The following is a 20,716-nucleotide window of genomic DNA, read 5'->3' on the forward strand; positions in this document are numbered from 1 at the left end:
TGAACAAACTTGCTATAGAATTAACATATCTGGGGATGCCTGGATGGCTCAGCAGTTTATATCCTGCTTTCAGCCTCGGGCATGATTCTTGAGTCCTGGGATCAAGTCCCACATCAGGCTCCCTGCATGGAGCCTGCTTCTCCCTCTGCCTGTGTCTCTGTCTCTCTGTCTCTGTCTCTCTCTCTCTCTCTCTCTCATGAATAAATAAATAATCTTAAAAAAATAATTAACATATCTCAACATTAGAAAGGCCATATATAAGAGGCTTACAGCTAATGTCATACTCAATGGTTAAAGAGTGAAAACTCTTCCTCTAAGATCAAGAATAAAACAAGGGTTCTCACTACTCCTATTCAATATAATACTGAAAGTTCTAACCAGAAAAACTAGGCAACACATCAGGGAAATACAAATCAAAACCACAATGAGATACCTCTTCACACCAGTGAGAATGGTGAAAATTAAGACAGGAAACAACAAATGTTGGAGAGGATGTGGAGAAAGGGGAACCCTCTTGCACTGTTGGTGGAAATGTGAACTGGTACAGCCACTCTGGAAAACTGTGTGGAGGTTCCTCAAAGAGTTAAAAATAGAACTGCCCTACGACCCAGCAATTGCACTACTGGTTATTTACCCCAAAGATGCAGATGCAATGAAACGCTGGGACACCTGCCCCTCAATTTATAGCAGCAATGTCCACAGTAGCCAAACTGTGAAAGGAGCCTTGGTGTCTATCAAGAGATAAATAGGTAAAGAAGATGTGGTCTATATATACAATGGAATATTACTCAGCCATTAGAAACAACAAATACCCACCATTTGCTTATGTGGATGGAACTGGAGGGTATTATCCTGAGTGAACTAAGTCATTCGGAGAAGGACAAATATGGTCTCATTCATTTAGGGAATATAAAAAAATAGTGAAAGGGAGTAAAGGGGGAAAGGACAGAAAATGAGTGGGAAATATCAGTGAGGGTGACAGAACATGAGAGACTCCTAACTCTGGGAAACAAACAAGGGATGGTGGAAAGGGAGGTGGGTGGGGGGTTGGGGTGACCAGGTGACAGGCACTGAGGGAGGCACTTGACAGGATGAGCACTGGGTGTTATGCTATATGTTGGCAAATTGAACTGCAATTAAAAAAATTTTTTAATTAGGCAACAAAAATAAATAACTGCAAAGTAGGTCTAGAGGGACCATCCATCAACATAATAAAGGCTTTATATGAAAAACTCACAGCCAACATCATGCTCAGTCATGAAAAAACTGAGCTTTTCCTGTAAGGTCGGGAGCAAGACAAGACAAGGATGTCCACTCTTACCACTCTTATTCAACATAGTGCTAGAAATCTTAGGCACAGCAGTTAGACAATCTAAAGAAATAAAGGGCATCCAAATTGGTAAGGAAGAAGTAAAACTCTCACTATTTGCAGATGACATGAAATGACATATAGAAAATCATAAAGACTCCACCCAGCTACTGGAACTGATAAGTGAATTCAGTAATGTGACAGAATACAAAATCAGTGTACAGAAATCTGTTGTATTCCTATACACTAATAATGAAGCAACAGAAAATGAAATTAAGAAGGCAGTCTCATTTACAATTTCACCAAAACCAATAAAAAATCTAGGAATAAACCTAACTGAAGAGATAAAAGATTTGTACTCTGAAAACTACAAAACACTGATAAAAGAAACTGAAAATGACACAAAGTAGTACAAAGACATTCCATGCTCATGGAATGGAAGAACAAATATTGTTAAAATGTCTATACTGCCTAAAGCAATCTACATATTTAATGCAATCCCTATCAAAATATCAATGAAATTTTTCACAGAGCTAGAACAGACAGTCCTAAAATTTGTATAGAACCACAAAAGACCTCAAATAGCCAAATAAATCTTGAAAAGAAAAACAAAATAGGAATTATCACAATGCCAGACTTCAAGTTATATTACAAAGCTGTAGTAAACAAAGCATTATGGTACTAGCACAGAAATAAGCACATATATCAATAGAACAGAATAGAGAGTCCAGAAATGAACCCACAATTAGGGCACCTGGGTGGCTTAGTCAGTTGGGTATCTGCCTTCAGCTCAGGTCATGATCTCAGGGTCCTGGGATAAAGCCCTGCATTGGGCTCCCTGCTCAGAGGGAGATTCTCTCTCTCCCTTTGTCCCTCCCCATGCTTGTGCATTCTCTCTTTTTCAAATAAATAAATAAAATCTTTAAAAATAAACCCACAGTTATATGGTCAGTATACCTTCAACATAGTGGAAAGCAAATGCAGAAGGGAAAACACAGTCTCTTCAACAAATGATGTTGGGAAAACTGGGCAGCCACATGCAGAAGAATTAAACTGGACCACTTTCTTACACCATACACAAAAATAAACTCAAAATGAATCCAGGACCTAGTTGTGAGACCTGAAACTAAAAATCCTAGAGGAGAACACAAACAGTAACCTCTTTGATGTGGACTATGGCAACATTTTTCTAGAAATCAAAGTAAAAATAAACTAACCAAAGTAAAAAGCTTCTGCACAGCAAAGGAAACAACAAAACTAAAAGACAATTAATAGAATAGGAGAAGATATTTGCAAATAACATACCTGATAAAGGGTTAGTATCCAAAATGTATAAAGAACTGATACAACTCAAACCCAATAAACAAATAATACAATTTAAAAATGGGCAGAAGACATGAACAGGCATTTCTCCAAAGAAGGTATCCAGATGGTCAATAAACACATGAAAAGATGCTCAACATCACTCCTCATCAGGGAAATGATGAAAACTGAAACCACAATGAGATATCTCCTCACAATTGTCAGAATGGCTAAAATCAAAAGCATCAGAAACAAGTGTCAGCCAGGATGTGGAGAAAACTCATGCATCATTGGTGGAAATGCAAACTGGAACAGCCACAGTGGAAGACAGTATTGACATTCCTCAAAAAAATTAAAAATGGCACTACCCTACAATCCAGGAATCACACTACTGGGTATTTACTCCCAAAATAAAAAAAAAACACTAATTCAAAGAGATGCATGCACCATGATGGTTATTGCAGCATTATTTACAATAGCGAAAATTTGGAAGCAGCCCAAGTATTTATCAACTGATGAATGGAAAAAGAAGATGTGAGGGATATATATACATATATATCCATATATAATGGAATACTACTCAGCCATAAAAAGAATGAGATCTTGCCACTTGCAATGACAATGGATAGAGCTAGAGAGTATTGTTCTAAGCAAAATAGGTCATTCAGAGAAAGACAAATACCATATTATTTCACTCATATGTGGGATTTAAGAAATAAAACAAATGGAAAAAGAGACACAAGCCAAGAAACAAATTCTTTTTTTTTTTTTAATTTTTTATTTATTTTTTTTTATTTATCTACGATAGTCACAGAGACAGAGAGAGAGAGAGGCAGAGACACAGGCAGAGGGAGAAGCAGGCTCCATGCACCGGGAGCCTGATGTGGGATTCGATCCTGGGTCTCCAGGATCGCGCCCTGGGCCAAAGGCAGGCGCCAAACTGCTGCGCCACCCAGGGATCCCCAAGAAACAAATTCTTAACTGTAGAGAGCACACTGATGGTACCAGAGGGAAAGTGGATGGAGGGTGGTGTCAAATAAGTGATAGGGATTAAAGCATAATGCAAAAAAGGAAAAAAATATGAGAGAAAATAAAACATCTTTGAAAAGAGTGATGAAGGGATCCCTGGGTGGCTCAGTGGTTCAGCGCCTGCCTTTGGCCCAGGACGTGATCCTGGAGTCCCGGGATCAAGTCCCACATTGGGCTCCCTGCATGGAGCCTGCTTATCCCTCTACCTGTGTCTCTGCCTGCCTCTTTCTCTCTCTCTCTCTCATAAATAAAATCTTTTAAAAAGAGAGAGAGAGAGAAAAAAGAGTGATGAAGGGGTGCCTAGGTGGCTCAGTCGGTTGAGCATCTGCCTTCAGTCAGGTCATGATCTCAAGAGTCCTAGGATTAAGCCCCAAGCCCCTGTTCCTCCCTCTCCCTCTGCCCTCCCTTAGTTCATGCTCTGTCTTGCTCACTTTCTCAAATAAATAAACAAAATCTTTAAAAAAAGAAAGAGAAGAGTGAGAAGAAGAAACAGAAGTAAAAGCATACAGATTGGAAAGGAAGAAGTAAAATCGTCTCTGTTTGCAGATGATATGGTCTTATATACAGAACATCCTAAAGAGTCCACCAAAAAAATTTTAGAACTAATAAAAAAATTCAGTAAAGTTACAGGATTCATAATCACATACAAAATTACTTGTGTTTCTGTGCACTAACCATAAACTAGGTGAACAAGAGTTTAAGAAAATAGTGCATCCATTTACAAGTGCACCAAAAAGTGAAATACCTAGGAATGAATTAATGAAGGAGATAAAAGATCAGTATGCTGAAAATTATAAGACATTGATGAATCCAACAGGAGACAAATATTTTGTACTTATGGATTAAAAGAGCTAATACTGTTAAAATGTCCATACTACCCAAAGCCATCTATAGATTCAATGCAATCTCTATTAAAACTCCAGTGGCATTTTTCACAGAAATAGATAAAAGAATCCTTAAATTCATAAGGAACCACAAAAGACTGAAGATCCAAAACAATCCTGTGGAGGTGGGGCAAGATGGTGGAAGAGTAGGGGTCCTCAACTCACCTGGACCCACCAACTTATCTAGATAACTTTCAAAACATCGTGAACACCTACAAATTCGACCTGAGATTTAAAGAGAGAACAGCCAGAACACTACAGAGAGAAGGGTTTTTGCTTCTAGCAAGAATCATCTAGGGTGAAATTTACTTAGGTCGTGGTTGATTTTCTTGACTCAGTCTGCTCATACAGCCACTCTGCACTGAGTAAAATGACTAGAAGGAAGAATTCACCACAAAAGAATCAGAAACAGGACTCTCTGCCATAGAATTACATAATATGAGTTATAATTCGATGTCAGAAATCCAATTCAGAAGCACAATTATGAAGCTACTGGTGGCTCTGGAAAAAAAGCATAAAGGACTCTAGAGACTTCGTTACTGCAGAATTTAGATCTAATCAGGTGGAAATTAAAAATCAAATGAGATGCAATCCAAACTGGAAGTCCTAACAACTAGAGTTAATGAGGTGGAAGAAAGAGTGAGCAACATAGAAGACAAATTGATGGCAAGGAAGGAAGCTGAGAAAAAAGAGAAAAACAATTAAGAAACCATGAGGAAAGGTTAAGGGAAATAAATGACAGCCTCAGAAAGAAGAATCTACATATAATTGGGGTTCCAGAAAATGCTGAGAGGGACAGAGGGCCAGAATATATATTTGAACAAATCATAGCTGAGAACTTCCCTAATTTGGGGAGGGAAACAGGCATTCAGATCCAGGAGATAGGTTGCCCCCCAAAATCAATAAAAATCATTCAACACCTCGACATTTAATAGTGAAACTTGCAAATTCCAAAGATAAAGAGAAAATCCTTAAAGCAGCGAGAGACAAGAGATTCTTAACTTATATGGGGAGAAATATCAGATTAACAGCAGCCCTCTCCACAGAGACCTGGCAGGCCAGAAAGGGCTGGCATGATATATTCAGGGTCCTAAATGAGAAGAACATGCAACCAAGAATACTATATCCAGCAAGGCTGTCATTCAGAATAGAAAGAGATAAAGAGCTTCCAAAATAGGCAGAAACTGAAAGAATATGTGACCACCAAACCAGCTCTGCAAGAAATATTAAGGAGGACCCTGTAAAAGAGGAAGCCCAAAGAAATAATCCATAAAAACAGGGACTGAAGAGGTATTACAATGACAACTAAATTCATATCTTTCAATAGTTACTCTGAACGTGAATGGGCTAAATGATCCCATCAAAAGATGCAGGGTTTCAAATTGGATAAAAAAGCAAGACCCATCTATTTGCTGTCAACAAGAGACTCATTTTAGACCTAAGGACATCTCCAGCCTGAAAATGAAAGGGTGAAGAACCATTTATCATTCAAATGGTCCTCAAAAGAAAGCTGGGGTAGCCATCCTCATATCAGATAAATTAAAGTTTATCCCAAAGACTGTAGTAAGAGATAAAGAGGGACCCTATATCATACTTAAAGGATCTATCCAACAAGAAGACCTAAAAATCATGAATATTTATGCCTCTAATGTGGGAGCTTCCAAGTATGTCAATCAATGAATAACCAAAGTAAAGACATACTTAGATAATAATACACTAATGGAGACTTCAACATGGCATTTTCTGCAAATGACATCTTCTAAGCACATCACCAAAGAAACAAAGGCTTTATTTTATTTTATTTTTTTTTACTGAGAAAATAATTTATTCAATTGGAATCAGAATTTTATTATTATTTTTTAATGTTTAGGAATAACTATGAATGATATCTTGAGTTTGTTCATTTGGGATGAAACAAGGGCTTTAAATGATATACTGGACCAGACAGATTTCACAGATATATACTTTCCATCCAAAAGCAACCAAATACACATTCTTCTCAAATGCATATGGAACTTTCTCCAGAATAGACCACATACTGGAATGCAAATCGGGTCTAAACCAATACAAAAAGATTGAGATTGTCCCCTGCATATTTTCAGACCACCAATGCTTTGAAACTAGAACTCAATCACAAGAAGAGATTTGGAAGAAACTCAAACACGTGGAGGTTAAAGAGCATCCTACTAAAAGATGAATGGGCCAACCAGGAAATTGGAAAATTAAGAAGATTAATGGAAACTAATGAAAATGAAGATACAACTGTTAAGAATCTTTGGGATATAGCAAAAGCAGTCCTAAGAGGGAAATACATGGCAATACAAGCCTCCCTCAAAATATTGGAAAAAACTCAAATACACAAGCTAATCTCACACCTAAAGGAACTGAAGAAAGAACAAGTAAAACCTACACCAAGCAGAAGAAGAGAGATAATAAATATTTGAGCAGGACTCAATGAACTAGAGACCAGAAGAACTGTGGAGCAGATAAAACCAGGAGGTGGTTCTTTGAAAGAATTAATAAGATAGATAAACCATTAGCAAGCCTTATTAAAAAGAAAAAAAGACTCAAATTAATAAAATCATGAAAAGGAGCAATCACAACCAATACCAAAGAAATACAAATGATTTTAAAACCATATTATGAGCAGCTATATGCCAGTAAATTAGGCAATCTAGAAAAAAATGGATGCATTTCTGGAAAACCACAAATTACCAAAACTGGAACAGGAACAAATAGAAAACATGAACAGGCCAATAACCAGCAAGGAAATTGAAGCAGTCATCAAACACCCAAGACACAAAAGTCCGGGGCCAGATGGCTTCCCAGGGGAATTCTATCAAACATTTAAAGAAGAAATAATACCTATTCTACTAAAGCTGTTCCAAAGGATAGAAAGTGATGGAATACTTCCAAACTCGTTTTATGAGGCCAGCATTAACTTAATTCCAAAACCAGACAAAGACCCCACCAAAAAGAATTATAGACCAATATCCCTGATGAACACAAATGCAAAAATTCTCAACAAGATACTAGCCAGTAGGATCCAACAGTATTAAGAAGATTATTCACCATGCCCATGTGGGATTTATCCCTGGGATGCAGGGTGGTTCAACAACACTCATAAAACAATCAACATGATAAATCACATCAACCAGAGAAAAAATAAGAACCATAGGATCCTCTCAATAGATGTATAGAAAGCATTTGATAAAATACAGCATCCATTCCTGATCAAAACTCTACAGAGCATAGGGATAGAGGGAACATTCCTCAGTATCCTAAAAGCCATCTATGAGAAGCCCACAGCAAATATCATTCTCAATGGAGAAAAAATGAGAACCTTTCCCCTAAGATCAGGAACACAACAAGGATGTTCACTTTCACCACTGCTATTTAACATTGTACTAGAAGTCCTAGCCTCAGCAATCGGACAACAAAAAGAAATAAAGGCATTCAAATTGGCAAAGAAGAAGTCAAACACTCCCTCCTCACAGATGACATGATACTGTACATAGAAAACCCAAAAGACTCCACCCCAAGGTTGTTAGAACTCATATAGCAATTCAGCAATGTGGCAGGTTACAATATCAATGCACAGAAATCAGTGGCATTTCTATACACTAACAATGAGACTGAAGAAAGAGTCAATCCCATTTGCAATTGCACCCAAAAGCATAAGATACCTAGGAATTATCCTAACCAAAGAGGTAAAGGACCTATACCCTAAAAACTACAGAACACTTCTGAAATTGAGGAAGAGATTGAAAAATATTCCATGCTCATGGATTGGAGGAATTAATATTGTGAAAATGTCTATGCCACCCAGGGCAATGTATATGTTCAGTGCAATCCCTATCAGAATACCATGGACTTTCTTCAGAGAGTTGGAACAAATAATCTTAAGATTTGTGTGGAATCAGAAAAGACCCCAAATAGCCAGGGGAATATTGAAAAAGAAAACTAGAGCTGGGGTCACAATGCCAGATTTCAAGTTGTACTACAAAGCTGTGATCATCAAGACAGTGTGGTATTGGCACAAAAACAGACACATAGATCAATGGAACAGAATAGAGAATCCAGAAATGGGCCCTCAACTCTATGGTCAACTAATATTTGACAAATGAGGAAAGACTATCCGCTGGAAAAAGGACAGTCTCTTCAATAAATGGTGCTGGGACAATTGGACAGCCACATGCAGAAGAATGAAACTGGACTATTCTCTTACACTATACACAAAGATAAACTCAAAATGGATGAAAGTTCTAAATGTGAGACAAGAATCCGTTGAAATGCTAGAGGAGAACACAGGCAACACCCTTTTTGAACTTGGCCACAGCAACTTCTTGCAAGATACATCTATGAAAGCAGGGGGGAAAAGAAGCAAAAATGAACTATTGGGACTTAAGATAAAAAGCTTCTGCACAGCAAAAGAAACAGTCAACAAAACTAAAAGACAACCTACAGAATGGGAGAAGATATTTGCAAATGACATATCAGATAAAGGGGTAGTATCCAAGATCTATAAAGTACTTATTAAACTCAATAGCAAAGAAACAAACAACCCAATCATGAAATGGGCAAAAGACATGAACAGAAATTTCACCAAAGAAGACATACACATGCCCAACGAGCACATGAGAAAATACTTCACATCACTTGCCATCAGGGAAATACAAATAAATACCACAATGACATACCATCTCACACCAGTGAAAAGTAACAAGACAGGAAATAAGAAATGTTGGAGAGGATGTGGAGAAAGGGGAATCCTCTTGCACTGTTGGTGGGAATGTGAACTGGTGCAGCCACTCTGGAAAACTATGTGGAGGTTCCTCAAAGAGTTAAAAATAGAACTGCCCTACAACCCAGCAATTGCACTATTGCATATTTACCCCAAAGATACAGATGCAGGGAAATGCCGGGACACCTGCACCCCAATGTTTATAGCAGCAATGTCCACAATAGCCAAACTGTGGAAGGAGCCTTAATGTCCATCGAAAGATGAATGGTTAAAGAAGATGTGGTCTACATATACAATAGAATATTACTCAGCCATCAGAAAGGACGAATACTCACCATTTGTTTCAATGTGGATGGAACTAGAGGGTATTATGCTGAGTGAAGTCAATCGGAGAAGGACAATCATCCTATGGTTTCACTCATATGGAGAATATAAAAAATAGTGAAAGGGATTATAGGGGAAAGGAGAGAAAATGAGTGGGAAAAATCAGCTAGGGTGACCGAACATGAAAGACTCCTAACTCTGGGAAACGAACAAAGGGTAGTGGAAGGGGAGATGGGTAGGGGGATGGGGTGACCGGGTGATGGGTACTGAGAGGGGCACTGGATGGGATGAGCACTGGATGCTATACGGTATGTTTGCAAATTGAACTTCAATAAAAAAAAATAATAAATCAGGAAAAAAAGTCCCATGGAAGAAGAACAAAGCTGGAGGTATCATACGTTCTTATCTCAAACCATATTTCAATGCCATAAAAATCAAAACTGTATGGTGCTGGCATTGAAAACTGACACACAGACCAAGAGAACAGAAACAGAGAGTCTAGAATTAACCCAGTCCTGTATACCCAACCATCTTTTCTTATTCACTTCACAGAGAGACAGTGTACTCGTGAGTGGGGAGAGGGGGAGGGAGAGAGAATCTGAAGCAGATTCTACAGTCAGTGCAGAGCCTGATACGAAACTCGATCTCACAATCAGGAGATAGTGACCTGAGCTGAAACCAAGAGTCAGATGCCCAACCAACTGAACCACCCAGGCACCCCCTAGCCAACCAATTTTTGACAAAGACACCAAGAAGATGTCTTTTTGGTAAACAGAATTGGGAAAACTGCATATTCACATGCAAATTGAATGATGAAGTTGGGCCTTTATCTTGCATCACTGACAAAAATAAGCTCAAAATGGATGGAAAAATATTCCATGCTCATGGATTGGCAGAATTAATATTGTAAAAATGTCAATGTTACCCAGGGCAATTTATACGTTTAATGCAATCCCTATCAAAATACCATGGACTTTCTTCAGAGAGTTAGAACAAATTATTTTAAGATTTGTGTGGAATCAGAAAAGACCCCGAATAGCCAGGGGAATTTTAAAAAAGAAAACCTTAGCTGGGGGCATCACAATGCCAGATTTCAGGTTGTACTACAAAGCTGTGGTCATCAAGACAGTGTGGTACTGGCACAAAAACAGACACATAGATCAATGGAACAGAATAGAGAACCCAGAAGTGGACCCTGAAATGTATGGTCATCTAATATTCGATAAAGGAGGAAAGACTACCCATTGGAAGAAAGACAGTCTCTTCAATAAATGGTGCTGGGAAAATTGGACATCCACATGCAGAAGAATGAAACTGGACCACTCTCTTTCACCATACACAAAGATAAACTCAAAATGGATGAGAGATCTAAATGTGAGACAAGATTCCATCAAAATCCTAGAGGAGAACACAGGCAACACCCTTTTTGAACTTGGCCACAGTAACTTCTTGCAAGATACATCCACGAAGGCAAAAGAAACAAAAGCAAAAATGAACTATTGGGACTTCATCAAGATAAGAAGCTTTTGCACAGCAAAGGATACAGTCAACAAAACTAAAAGACAACCTACAGAATGGGAGAAGATATTTGCAAATGACATATCAGATAAAGGGCTAGTTTCCAAAATCTATAAAGAACTTATTAAACTCAACACCAAAGAAACAAACAATCCAATCATGAAATGGGCAAAAGACATGAAGAGAAATCTCACAGAGGAAGACATGGACATGGCCAACATGCACATGAGAAAATGCTCTGCATCACTTGCCATCAGGGAAATACAAATCAAAACCACAATGAGATACCACCTCACACCAGTGAGAATGGGGAAAATTAACAAGGCAGGAAACAACAAATGTTGGAGAGGATGCGGAGAAAAGGGAACCCTCTTACACTGTTGGTGGGAATGTGAACTGGTGCAGCCACTCTGGAAAACTGTGTGGAGGTTCCTCAAAGAGTTAAAAATAGACCTGCCCTACGACCCAGCAATTGCACTGTTGGGGATTTACCCCAAAGATTCAGATGCAATGAAACGTCGGGACACCTGCACCCCGATGTTTCTATCAGCAATGGCCACAATAGCCAAACTGTGGAAGGAGCCTCGGTGTCCATCGAAAGATGAATGGATAAAGAAGATGTGGTTTATGTATACAATGGAATATTACTCAGCAATTAGAAACGACAAATACCCACCATTTGCTTCAACGTGGATGGAACTGGAGGGTATTATGCTGAGTGAAATAAGTCAATCGGAGAAGGACAAAAAGTGTATGTTCTCATTCATTTGGGGAATATGAATAATAGTGAAAGGGAATATAAAGGAAGGGAAAAGAAATGTTGGGAAATATCAGGAAGGGAGACAGAACATAAAGACTCCTAACTCGGGGAAACGAACTAGGGGTGGTGGAAGGGGAGGAGGGCGGGTGTTGGAGGGGAATGGGTGACGGGCACTGAGGTGGACACTTGACGGGATGAGCACTGGGTGTTTTTCTGTATGTTGGTAAATTAAACACCAATAAAAGTTAAAAAAAAAATAAGCTCAAAATGGATTAAAGATATAAATGTAAGACCTGAAACTATAGAATGTCTAGAAGAAAACATAGGGGAAAAGTTCCTTGGCATTGGTCTTAAGAATGATTTTTTGGAATTATTGCCCAATAGCAAAGGCAACACACGCAGAAGTAAGCAGGTGGAACTGCACAGATGGAACGCTTCTGCACCAGGCAGGAAACAACCAAGTGAAAAGGCAGCCTGTGCAGCAAGGGGAGACATTTGCAAACTGAATGTGTGATAAGGGGTTAGTATTCAAAATACATACGAAACTCCTATAACACAGTAGCAAAAAAAAACAGATCATGGTTACCAGGGGTTAGGACTGAAGACAAAAGGGAGTTTTTTAGGGTTTTAGAATTCTTCTGTTATCTCATCATCTATTATGGTGATGACAAGAATACATTCAGGGGGAAACAAACTCCTAGAACTGTATACTCCCAAAAAATAAATTTTCCAGTATATAAAAATTTTATAAATGATTCAAAAAACAGTCAAATATTCACACTTTTATCTTCATCTGGTGAAACCATGGCCACATGGTTTAGCATTATTATTCTGTGTTTTCCAGAATCTATTAAGAAAATGCATTACTTTTATGATGGAAAAACAAATATGTTTTGCAAGTAAGTAGCAAAGTTATGTAATATACTGGTTTGACTAAAACCAGCATAAACTGTCATTTCATAATATCCAACATGTGGGGCAGCCCCGGTGGCTCAGCGGTTTAGTGCAGCCTTCAGCCCGGGCATGATCCTGGAGACCCAGGATCGAGTCCCACGTCGGGCTCCCTGCATGGAGCCTGCTCCTCCCTCAGCCTGTGTCTCTGCCTCTCTCTCTCTCTGTCTCTCTCTCTCTCTCTCTCTCTCTCTGTGTGTCTCTCATGAATAAATAAATAAAATCTTAAAAAAATATATCCAACATGTGATAATAAGTAGAGCTTCTGGGTAAGATTTCAAAGGATATCAGATCATGATTCACCTTGCTTTCTGGATGTAAAAAGACATTTTTACATAATTAAAACTCAGAAGGGGATCCATGGGTGGCTCAGCAGTTTAGCACCTGCCTTTGGCCCAGGGTGTGATCCTGGAGTCCCAGGATCGAGTTCCTCATCGGGCTTCCTGCATGGAGCCTGCTTCTCCCTCTTCCTATGTCTCTGCCTCTCTCTCTCTCTCTCTCTCTCTCATGAATAAATAATAAAAAAAAATCAGAAGGAAAAAAAGATAGGCCTGTTTTATAATTTTGAATATATCCTTGGTGAATGGTTATTATTTCTGATTCAACAATCAGATTTTTCACATTGAGATCATATCATTAAGGAAACATTCCATAAATGAACGTTTCTGACTTGGATTTCTTTTTCATTTTCAAATGCAGGTGTCAATCTACCAACTGGTAAGCGTTCTATCTTTGGCTATTTTGTGGATTTACAGCAATGCGAATTCATACCATGGTCAGAATTACTTCCTAGTATTCAGACACTAATTCAAAAAGGTAAGAATAATTCTAAGAATCATACTCTTTTTTTAAAATGTTGAGATTGCTCTAAAAAGTAGTTAGATCAGCAGCTTTGAAGACCTATTCCAAGTTTGTGCAGAACCAATATAGATCTATGTTTACAAAGCATGACTAAAAACATAACCACAGAATATTGATTTCAGAGAAATTGGAATGTATTTGATTGAGGCAGTTGTGCATTGTAAAACAATAGCTTATTGAAAGTCTTACTAATGGGAATATTTAGTTTTTTTTTTACATTTTATTTTATTTATTTTTTTTATTTATGATAGTCACACACACACAGAGAGAGAGAGAGGCAGAGACACAGGCAGAGGGAGAAGCAGGCTCCATGCACCTGGATTCGATCCAGGGGATTCGATCCCAGGTCTCCAGGATCGTGCCCTGGGCCAGTGGCAGGCACTAAACTGCTGCGCCACCCAGGGATCCCAGGAATATTTAGTATTTTAATTAGTTGTGGGTAGTGAAAGCAGAAAAGGGAGAGGATCTCTTCTAAAATAGGAAAAGCATATATGTAAGAACTACAGTCAATTAAAAAAGAAATTAGAAAAGAATAATCATACTTTCACAGATATCTTCTGCTTATACATAGAGAAAACAAAGATACAGAAAATGTTGTACCATGAGAGCTTAGCTGAAGTTTGAGGCAGGAACTTAATGATTAGAGGTCTTGCAAATATAAGAAATTCAATAAATGCAAATTGAATTGAATTTCTTTTAGGTCAGGTTTCTCTCATCAGTGAATTTCAAAGTTCAGTTATAAGACATTCTGGTAGGAAACAACCAGAGATATCATAATTATGGAGTGTTTGGGAATTTCTAATTTTGAATTAATTTATACAAGCATCCCACTGTATAATATTTGTCACAGTATGCATTAGTAGATGATTACATTTATCTAAAACCTCCAATTGTCTATCACATGTTTTGCTAATATTGGTTATTTTTCTCCTTAGCTTTTACTACTACGTATAAAAACATAACTGAATGTCCATGCATATAGCTCAATATCTTGGTTTACCATTCCTCTAGAAAACCAGGGGTATTTCCTCAAAATCTAAGGTACCACTTCCTCTGCCCCCACCTTTTCCTAATTGTAGGCAACAGGCTTAGAAGAAACCAAAACCCTCACATGCTTTCAAAGTCAAACCTATGACAGGAATTTAAATATCAGAACATCACAATATCGTCTTCCATTGAGCCTGTGCAAGGTAAATCAGAGGTCCTGGTGCCAGACCAGTGTCTGGCACAAGAAACAAAAAAATGACAAAACCCCACATTTTGTTCATGTAAGAATCCAGGAAGATTATCAGAAATACAGTGAGTGATGTGAGGTGCTTTGGAATGAAAACACTGGAAGGCAATTATCAAAATACATCAAAATTATAAGTCATATGCCAGTTTATAGTGACCCAACAACTTTCCATGTGGGGAAGCTATGTGCAGAATAACGTGTATATTATATAAATTCATCAGAAGACAGGAAACACCATAAATATCTAATACTTGATTGCTGGTAAGAAATCTAGGATACAAAAAAAAAAAAAAAACTAGGATACATTCATTAAATAGAAGAACATTAATCAGAAAAAAAGTCTTTACTGGTATAGAAGGATTTCTAAAATGTACCAAATTTTTAAAACTTGCTGACCAGCATGTGAATGTATCGGCTAGTTGATTTCTAATGTTAAAAAAGTGAATATGAGATGAAGGAAGTGAGGTCTGTGTTGTGTTGAGCCCTTCTGAGAGGTTTGGCTGCATAATGGGAGAAAGAACTGGGGTGGTATTTGTAGGAAACTGTGGGGTCAAGAGAAATTTAGTTTTGGGTGTGTGTGTATTTTGTTACATATAAATTGCCTATATTCAATTAGTTTTTCTTTTTTTTTTCAATTAGTTTTTCTAAATAAATATCCATTTCCCATAGTTCAGCCAATAAAAAGATGGGTGATACTAGTACATAAATGTTTGTACAACAGAAAATTTGAGCAGAAACGAGACAGATGATGGGAGGAGAAGGCTTACCCGAGAAGTGAAGTTCTTTTTTTTTTTTTTGTATATTTTTATTGGAATTTGATTTGCCAACATATAGTATAATACCCAGTGCTCATCCTGTCAAGTGCCCCCCTCAGTGCCTATCACCCAGTCACCTCATACCCCCGCCCACCTCCCCTTCCACTACTCTTTGTTCGTTTCCAAGAGTTAGGAGTCTCTCATGTTCTATCACTGTCTCTAATTTTACCCACTCATTTTCCCTCCTTTCCCCCATAATCTCTTTCACTATTTTTTATATTCCCGGTATGACTGAAACCATATAATGTTTGTCCTTCTCTGATTGACTTACTTCATTCAGCATAATACCCTCCAGTTCCATCCACATCACAGCAAATGGTGGGTATTCGTCCTTTCTGATGGCTGAGTGATATTCCATTGTATGTGAAGTTCTTAAAAAGGACCACAGGAGGTTCTGCAGGAGAGCTGCTTTCCTCCCGGGCATCACCTACGGGGGGGGGGGGGGGGGGGGGGGCGGCTGGAAGACAGGGTGGGGGGAGTGTGGGTGAAAGGAACAGAGGCCCTGGGTGCTAGTGTCAGTTTACATTGTGTCACAAGGGACAGACTTTTCCAGAAAGTGTTTAGTACCTAAAAGATTAACATTCATGTATAAGTCATTTGAAACATTTGAACTTTACCTTAGGAACTTCAATTCTAGCGGACCCTGAAGGATCCAGTGAAAATCTCTTGAAGATCAGGGAGTATGGAGAGAACATCAGTCACATCGCCACCAGGGACACGGTGTCCCTTTCTTTCCTCATAAGCTTTCTATTAAAGAATTTCTGCCCTGTGCTTCTCACAGGTACTAAAACAGAGTTAGGAACAGACTTAGTAATTACTTAGTCTAATCAATTTACTTTTTAACTGGGGGCAAAATAAGCCCTGAGAAGCTTTAGACACTGTATCAGTGTACAGTCTTACTAACAGTGCATGAATGCCCATCTCCCCCATGTTTGCCAATAGAGGACAAATCTCAGAGGCAGCCTGTGGGCTCAGTCCTTTCTAGGGCTCCATACCCATGGGCTGACAGCCTGGGCGGGGCAGGTTGGGGGGTGGCTGATGCTAGGAACATCCATTCACTCATATAATTATATACACAGGAAAAAAAAAAAAGAAACTGCATGAGTAAAAAATGACAGATGTAATTCCTCAACCCAGTGTTAAAATTTTTCAGTCTTTTGCTACCAAATGAGTTCATACAGTCCCCCACTTCCTTAGCATTTCTGTCACTTCTTCTTGCCTTTCTCCTATGCTGACCTGCCCATCACCACAGGCAGTGGTTTGCTCTCCCAGTTCCATACAGAAAATATGGAGGCAAAATGAGGGTGGAACTCTCAGACAGTCCATACCTTGCCTCCAGTTTGGTTTAGAAAATTCTTATTCTTAGTATTTGGTGAATTGTGAAGCCATGCCCCTATGTTACTGTAGTAGTTTGTCATCAAATTTCTCCCACAGATTGTGTTGACAAAAAATTTCAGGGAAATTAATTTCATGAGGTAGCTCTGCTGTCCTGTAAGAAAGATTTGTGATAGGTGCAAGTGACTATTCAATTAAAAATAATAGTTAACTCTTAATCTATCCTTTTATAAGAGATATAAATAATTTGAGCAGATTTCATATTTACCTCCTAGTTTACCCAATCTTGACCATGTTCTTTAACATACAATTTTCAAATAAAATGTTATTGGTTCATCTTAATATGTTAGCATCTATTCATTTCCTTGGCTATAGATCTAACCTAATGTGGTTTTTTTTCCCCCCTAGGAGACCCTGCTGTTGGAAAAACCGCTGCCATTAATGAAATGCTTGAGAAGTTGGAGTGTCCTGGAGCACTGGATGTGAAATATGGCTCAATCTTAGGAGAAGTCCTACTGTATAATGAAATTAAAAAATCAAGGTTGTATATTTAAACTCTAAAGTTGATTTGTCTGGTAAAAAAAAAAATGTTTAATATATAAATGTCCCTTGTTTTAAAAAGCAAACCTGTTACGTAAAAATGCAGAATTCTTCCAAAGAGGAGTGAAGAAAATCTGTATACTTAATACTTAATACTTTCCAAAGTATTAACACCTAGATTAATTCCTTTAAATGAGAAATTTTTATATATAATTAAATTTAAAATCTCCTTTTTCTTACATCACAAAGTACAGCTATAAACTATTTTCTTTCCTGGAAAAATATACCCACAACATACAAAAAATGTTGCATATAATTTCTAACACTAGAAATACATTTTCTTCTTATCAAATATAAAAATATTCTTCACAAGGGTGCATGGGTGGCTTAGTCTGTTAAACATGGGACACTTGATCTCAGCTCAGGCCTTGATCTCAGGGTCATGGGTTCCCACCCTGTGGTGCTCCACCCATGCTGGGGGTGTGGAGCCTACTTGAAAAAAAATTTTTTTATAGAGAACTTTGTCATACTCTGTGTCTCTTCCTAAGATGGGGGAGGGGAACAATGAAAAAGTTCTAAATTGTGCAAATAAAATGCAAATTTTTAAAGTTAATTCTAATTAAAATATGAGAGAACCACACTGTTGTTTGAACAGAGTAAGCAGGTGGAACTGTGGAGGAGCCCAGTTCAACCCCTCCTATAATGTTAGACTCCCTGGAGGAGAGGAGGGAGGCCCTCCCAGGGCTTAGCATCACCAGGGCAGGGTCTCAGATACAGAAGAGACACCTGCCCTCCAGGGGATTCCTTCCAAGCCACAGCCCCTCTCCTGCCCACACTGGCACTCATCAAGGCAGTCCTGTCTTCCCAAGATATCTTGAATTTCACTTGTCTCTCCAGTGCCACTGGTTTGCAGGAGCACTGTCACCTGCATGTTCCATGAATGATTTTGGAATAGAATCCTTCTTTGCTTAAATAAGGCTGTTAAAAAGTCAGAGAAATAATTTTGGAAACATTGAATACCATAGGAATCATTCCTTACCTGAATTACTATAAACATAAATAATGGACACCAGAAACTAAATCTTACTATATGTGCAGTATATAAAGTGAAATGGAGTTTAATACAGCAATAACGTTACAAAGAAATACCTGAAGACACGGCCAGAATAAAGGTGAAAGGGGCTTGTGTGGAACCGTCCACAGGCAAAGTGCTTTCCATACAGGGATGAGGGAGTTAGTGGCTTCCTGCCCATCAGGGACACTGGCAGCCTGGCACCCCTGAGATCTGTCCAGTTTGTTCTTTAGAGGAAATCTGCGTTGTTAAGTTTGGGTATCAGCTTTAATGGTGACAGTGGTGACACAATCTTATCTGTAAAAGTGTAAACAGGAAAAGAGAATGTTTCCTTGTAGGAGATTGAGGTAGAGCCCACCACACACTGATGCTTTCCTTATGTTTTGTTCATAAGGCTACTGTGGGAAGCAAGCTAACTCTGAATTTCTAAAACATTGTTTTCCACTAGCCTGAAGCAGAATATCAGCATCTTGCTTTCTGAAACTCACAAGACAGCAGCCGGGAGTCTAGGTACGTGTACAGTCCTGGACATCCCTTCCTGTCTCAGCCGCATGCAGGTCACAGCATTTCGGGATGAACACATTTCCACTGATAGTTTAAAATACAAGATCCTGAACTGCCTTGCCCTGCCCAATAGCTGGAGTGGTTTGGGAGATCTTCCCAGGAAGTGGGAACTTTGGACTAATTCTATAAGCACCGGGAGGCAGTATCGGCCTATTCTGTTCTTTCGTGCTTGTATGACTAACATGGTGGAGGAGTTAAAATGCTGTGAGTTCTCAGATCTGGCCACACGTGTTGCTTCCAGGCCTCATCTCAGAGACCTCTGGCCCAGTGGTTTGGGAGTAGCCACTCATTTTCTGAAGAAGAAAAGCAGGGGCAATCCAAAGTAAGCTGCAGAAAGGGAAGGGAGCCTGGCCACAAGATTCTTGCCAGAGGAGTTGTTTTGTTTTTACTTTCATATTTGCCGTGGCACCATCCCACCCTGTGGAGGATCCTCTCAGGGAATGAGTCTGATGCCTTCTGTAGACACACTTGCACCACTTGCATGCTGCTTTTAAACCTTTCATACATACTTTCATTAGATACATAACATCTTGCAAATCTAAATATTTTTAAATAATAAGAAGTGACCTGTGTCAATTGTGCATAAATGTACAGAGAGTTTTCTGGGCTTTCATACTGTTTCATTTGGCTGTGGTTGCAGAGACCCTGCATACCACAGAAAAGGAAGGAAATTGATGGAAATATTTCAGAGTTGGTATTCCTTCTCTCTCTGAATTGTCTGCAGAGTGATTTCATGAAAATGAAAACAATATAGTAAAACTATATAACCTTCATATTTCCTCACACCTTAAAATAAATCACAAATATTCTTAAAGTACTCTGAATTTGTGTTTCTTTCCATATTTGGTATAACAGATAAGCCTATTAAAAAGCCAGAAGTCAGAATTGATGAAAGTTCATTTAAAAATGATAATAAAGGAATTATAGTCTCAACAATAAATTTTAGCATCAGTATCACAGCTGCCCAAGCCAAGGAGATGATTCTCAAGAAGTTAGTACGAAGAACCAAAGACACTCTTGGAGCACCAAAGAGCAGCAGGGTAATACACCCCTCACTACTTTGACTAATATGCTTCTGCTACTCAAGCCATAATATGACTTATTTTAATTCATAGTAATAGAAAAAACTGTGTCTCCATCTACACACCTGCGCATTGCTAGAAAATGCACTTTGTAAATGGAAGCTTTGGTTTTCACATCAATATAATACTGATCAATTATACTGATTCAGAATTACTAAAGCCAGAAGAAGCTCCTGGAACCTAATAAACAAGATCAGATAAGACAGGAAAATGCATTAGATGCCAATGGTTTTGTAACTGAGTGTTTAAACATGTTTTCTTCCCATGATCACGACTTGAGATGCTAAAAAAACAAAATTCAACTGAATAAATTTTAAAGATTAGTTGGCTTTATTCAATTATTTGTGAATCTGCTAGGCATCCAACTAGCAGAAAGGAGCTTCCAGGAGCTG

General features: G+C 38.5%; 1 protein-coding gene across 1 annotated transcript in view; it reads left to right on the forward strand.

The window, feature by feature from the left end:
* DNAH14 (dynein axonemal heavy chain 14) overlaps positions 1-20,716 on the forward strand; it is a 311,703-nt gene that overhangs the window by 186,601 nt on the left and 104,386 nt on the right. The window contains 5 exon segments of the mRNA XM_041749477.1: positions 13,521-13,637; positions 16,354-16,512; positions 17,475-17,610; positions 19,127-19,188; positions 20,098-20,282. Coding sequence (XP_041605411.1) covers positions 13,521-13,637; positions 16,354-16,512; positions 17,475-17,610; positions 19,127-19,188; positions 20,098-20,282 — 659 coding nt within the window.

Source organism: Vulpes lagopus, chromosome 1, assembly GCF_018345385.1.
Source record: "Vulpes lagopus strain Blue_001 chromosome 1, ASM1834538v1, whole genome shotgun sequence".
Lineage (NCBI taxonomy): Eukaryota > Metazoa > Chordata > Mammalia > Carnivora > Canidae > Vulpes > Vulpes lagopus.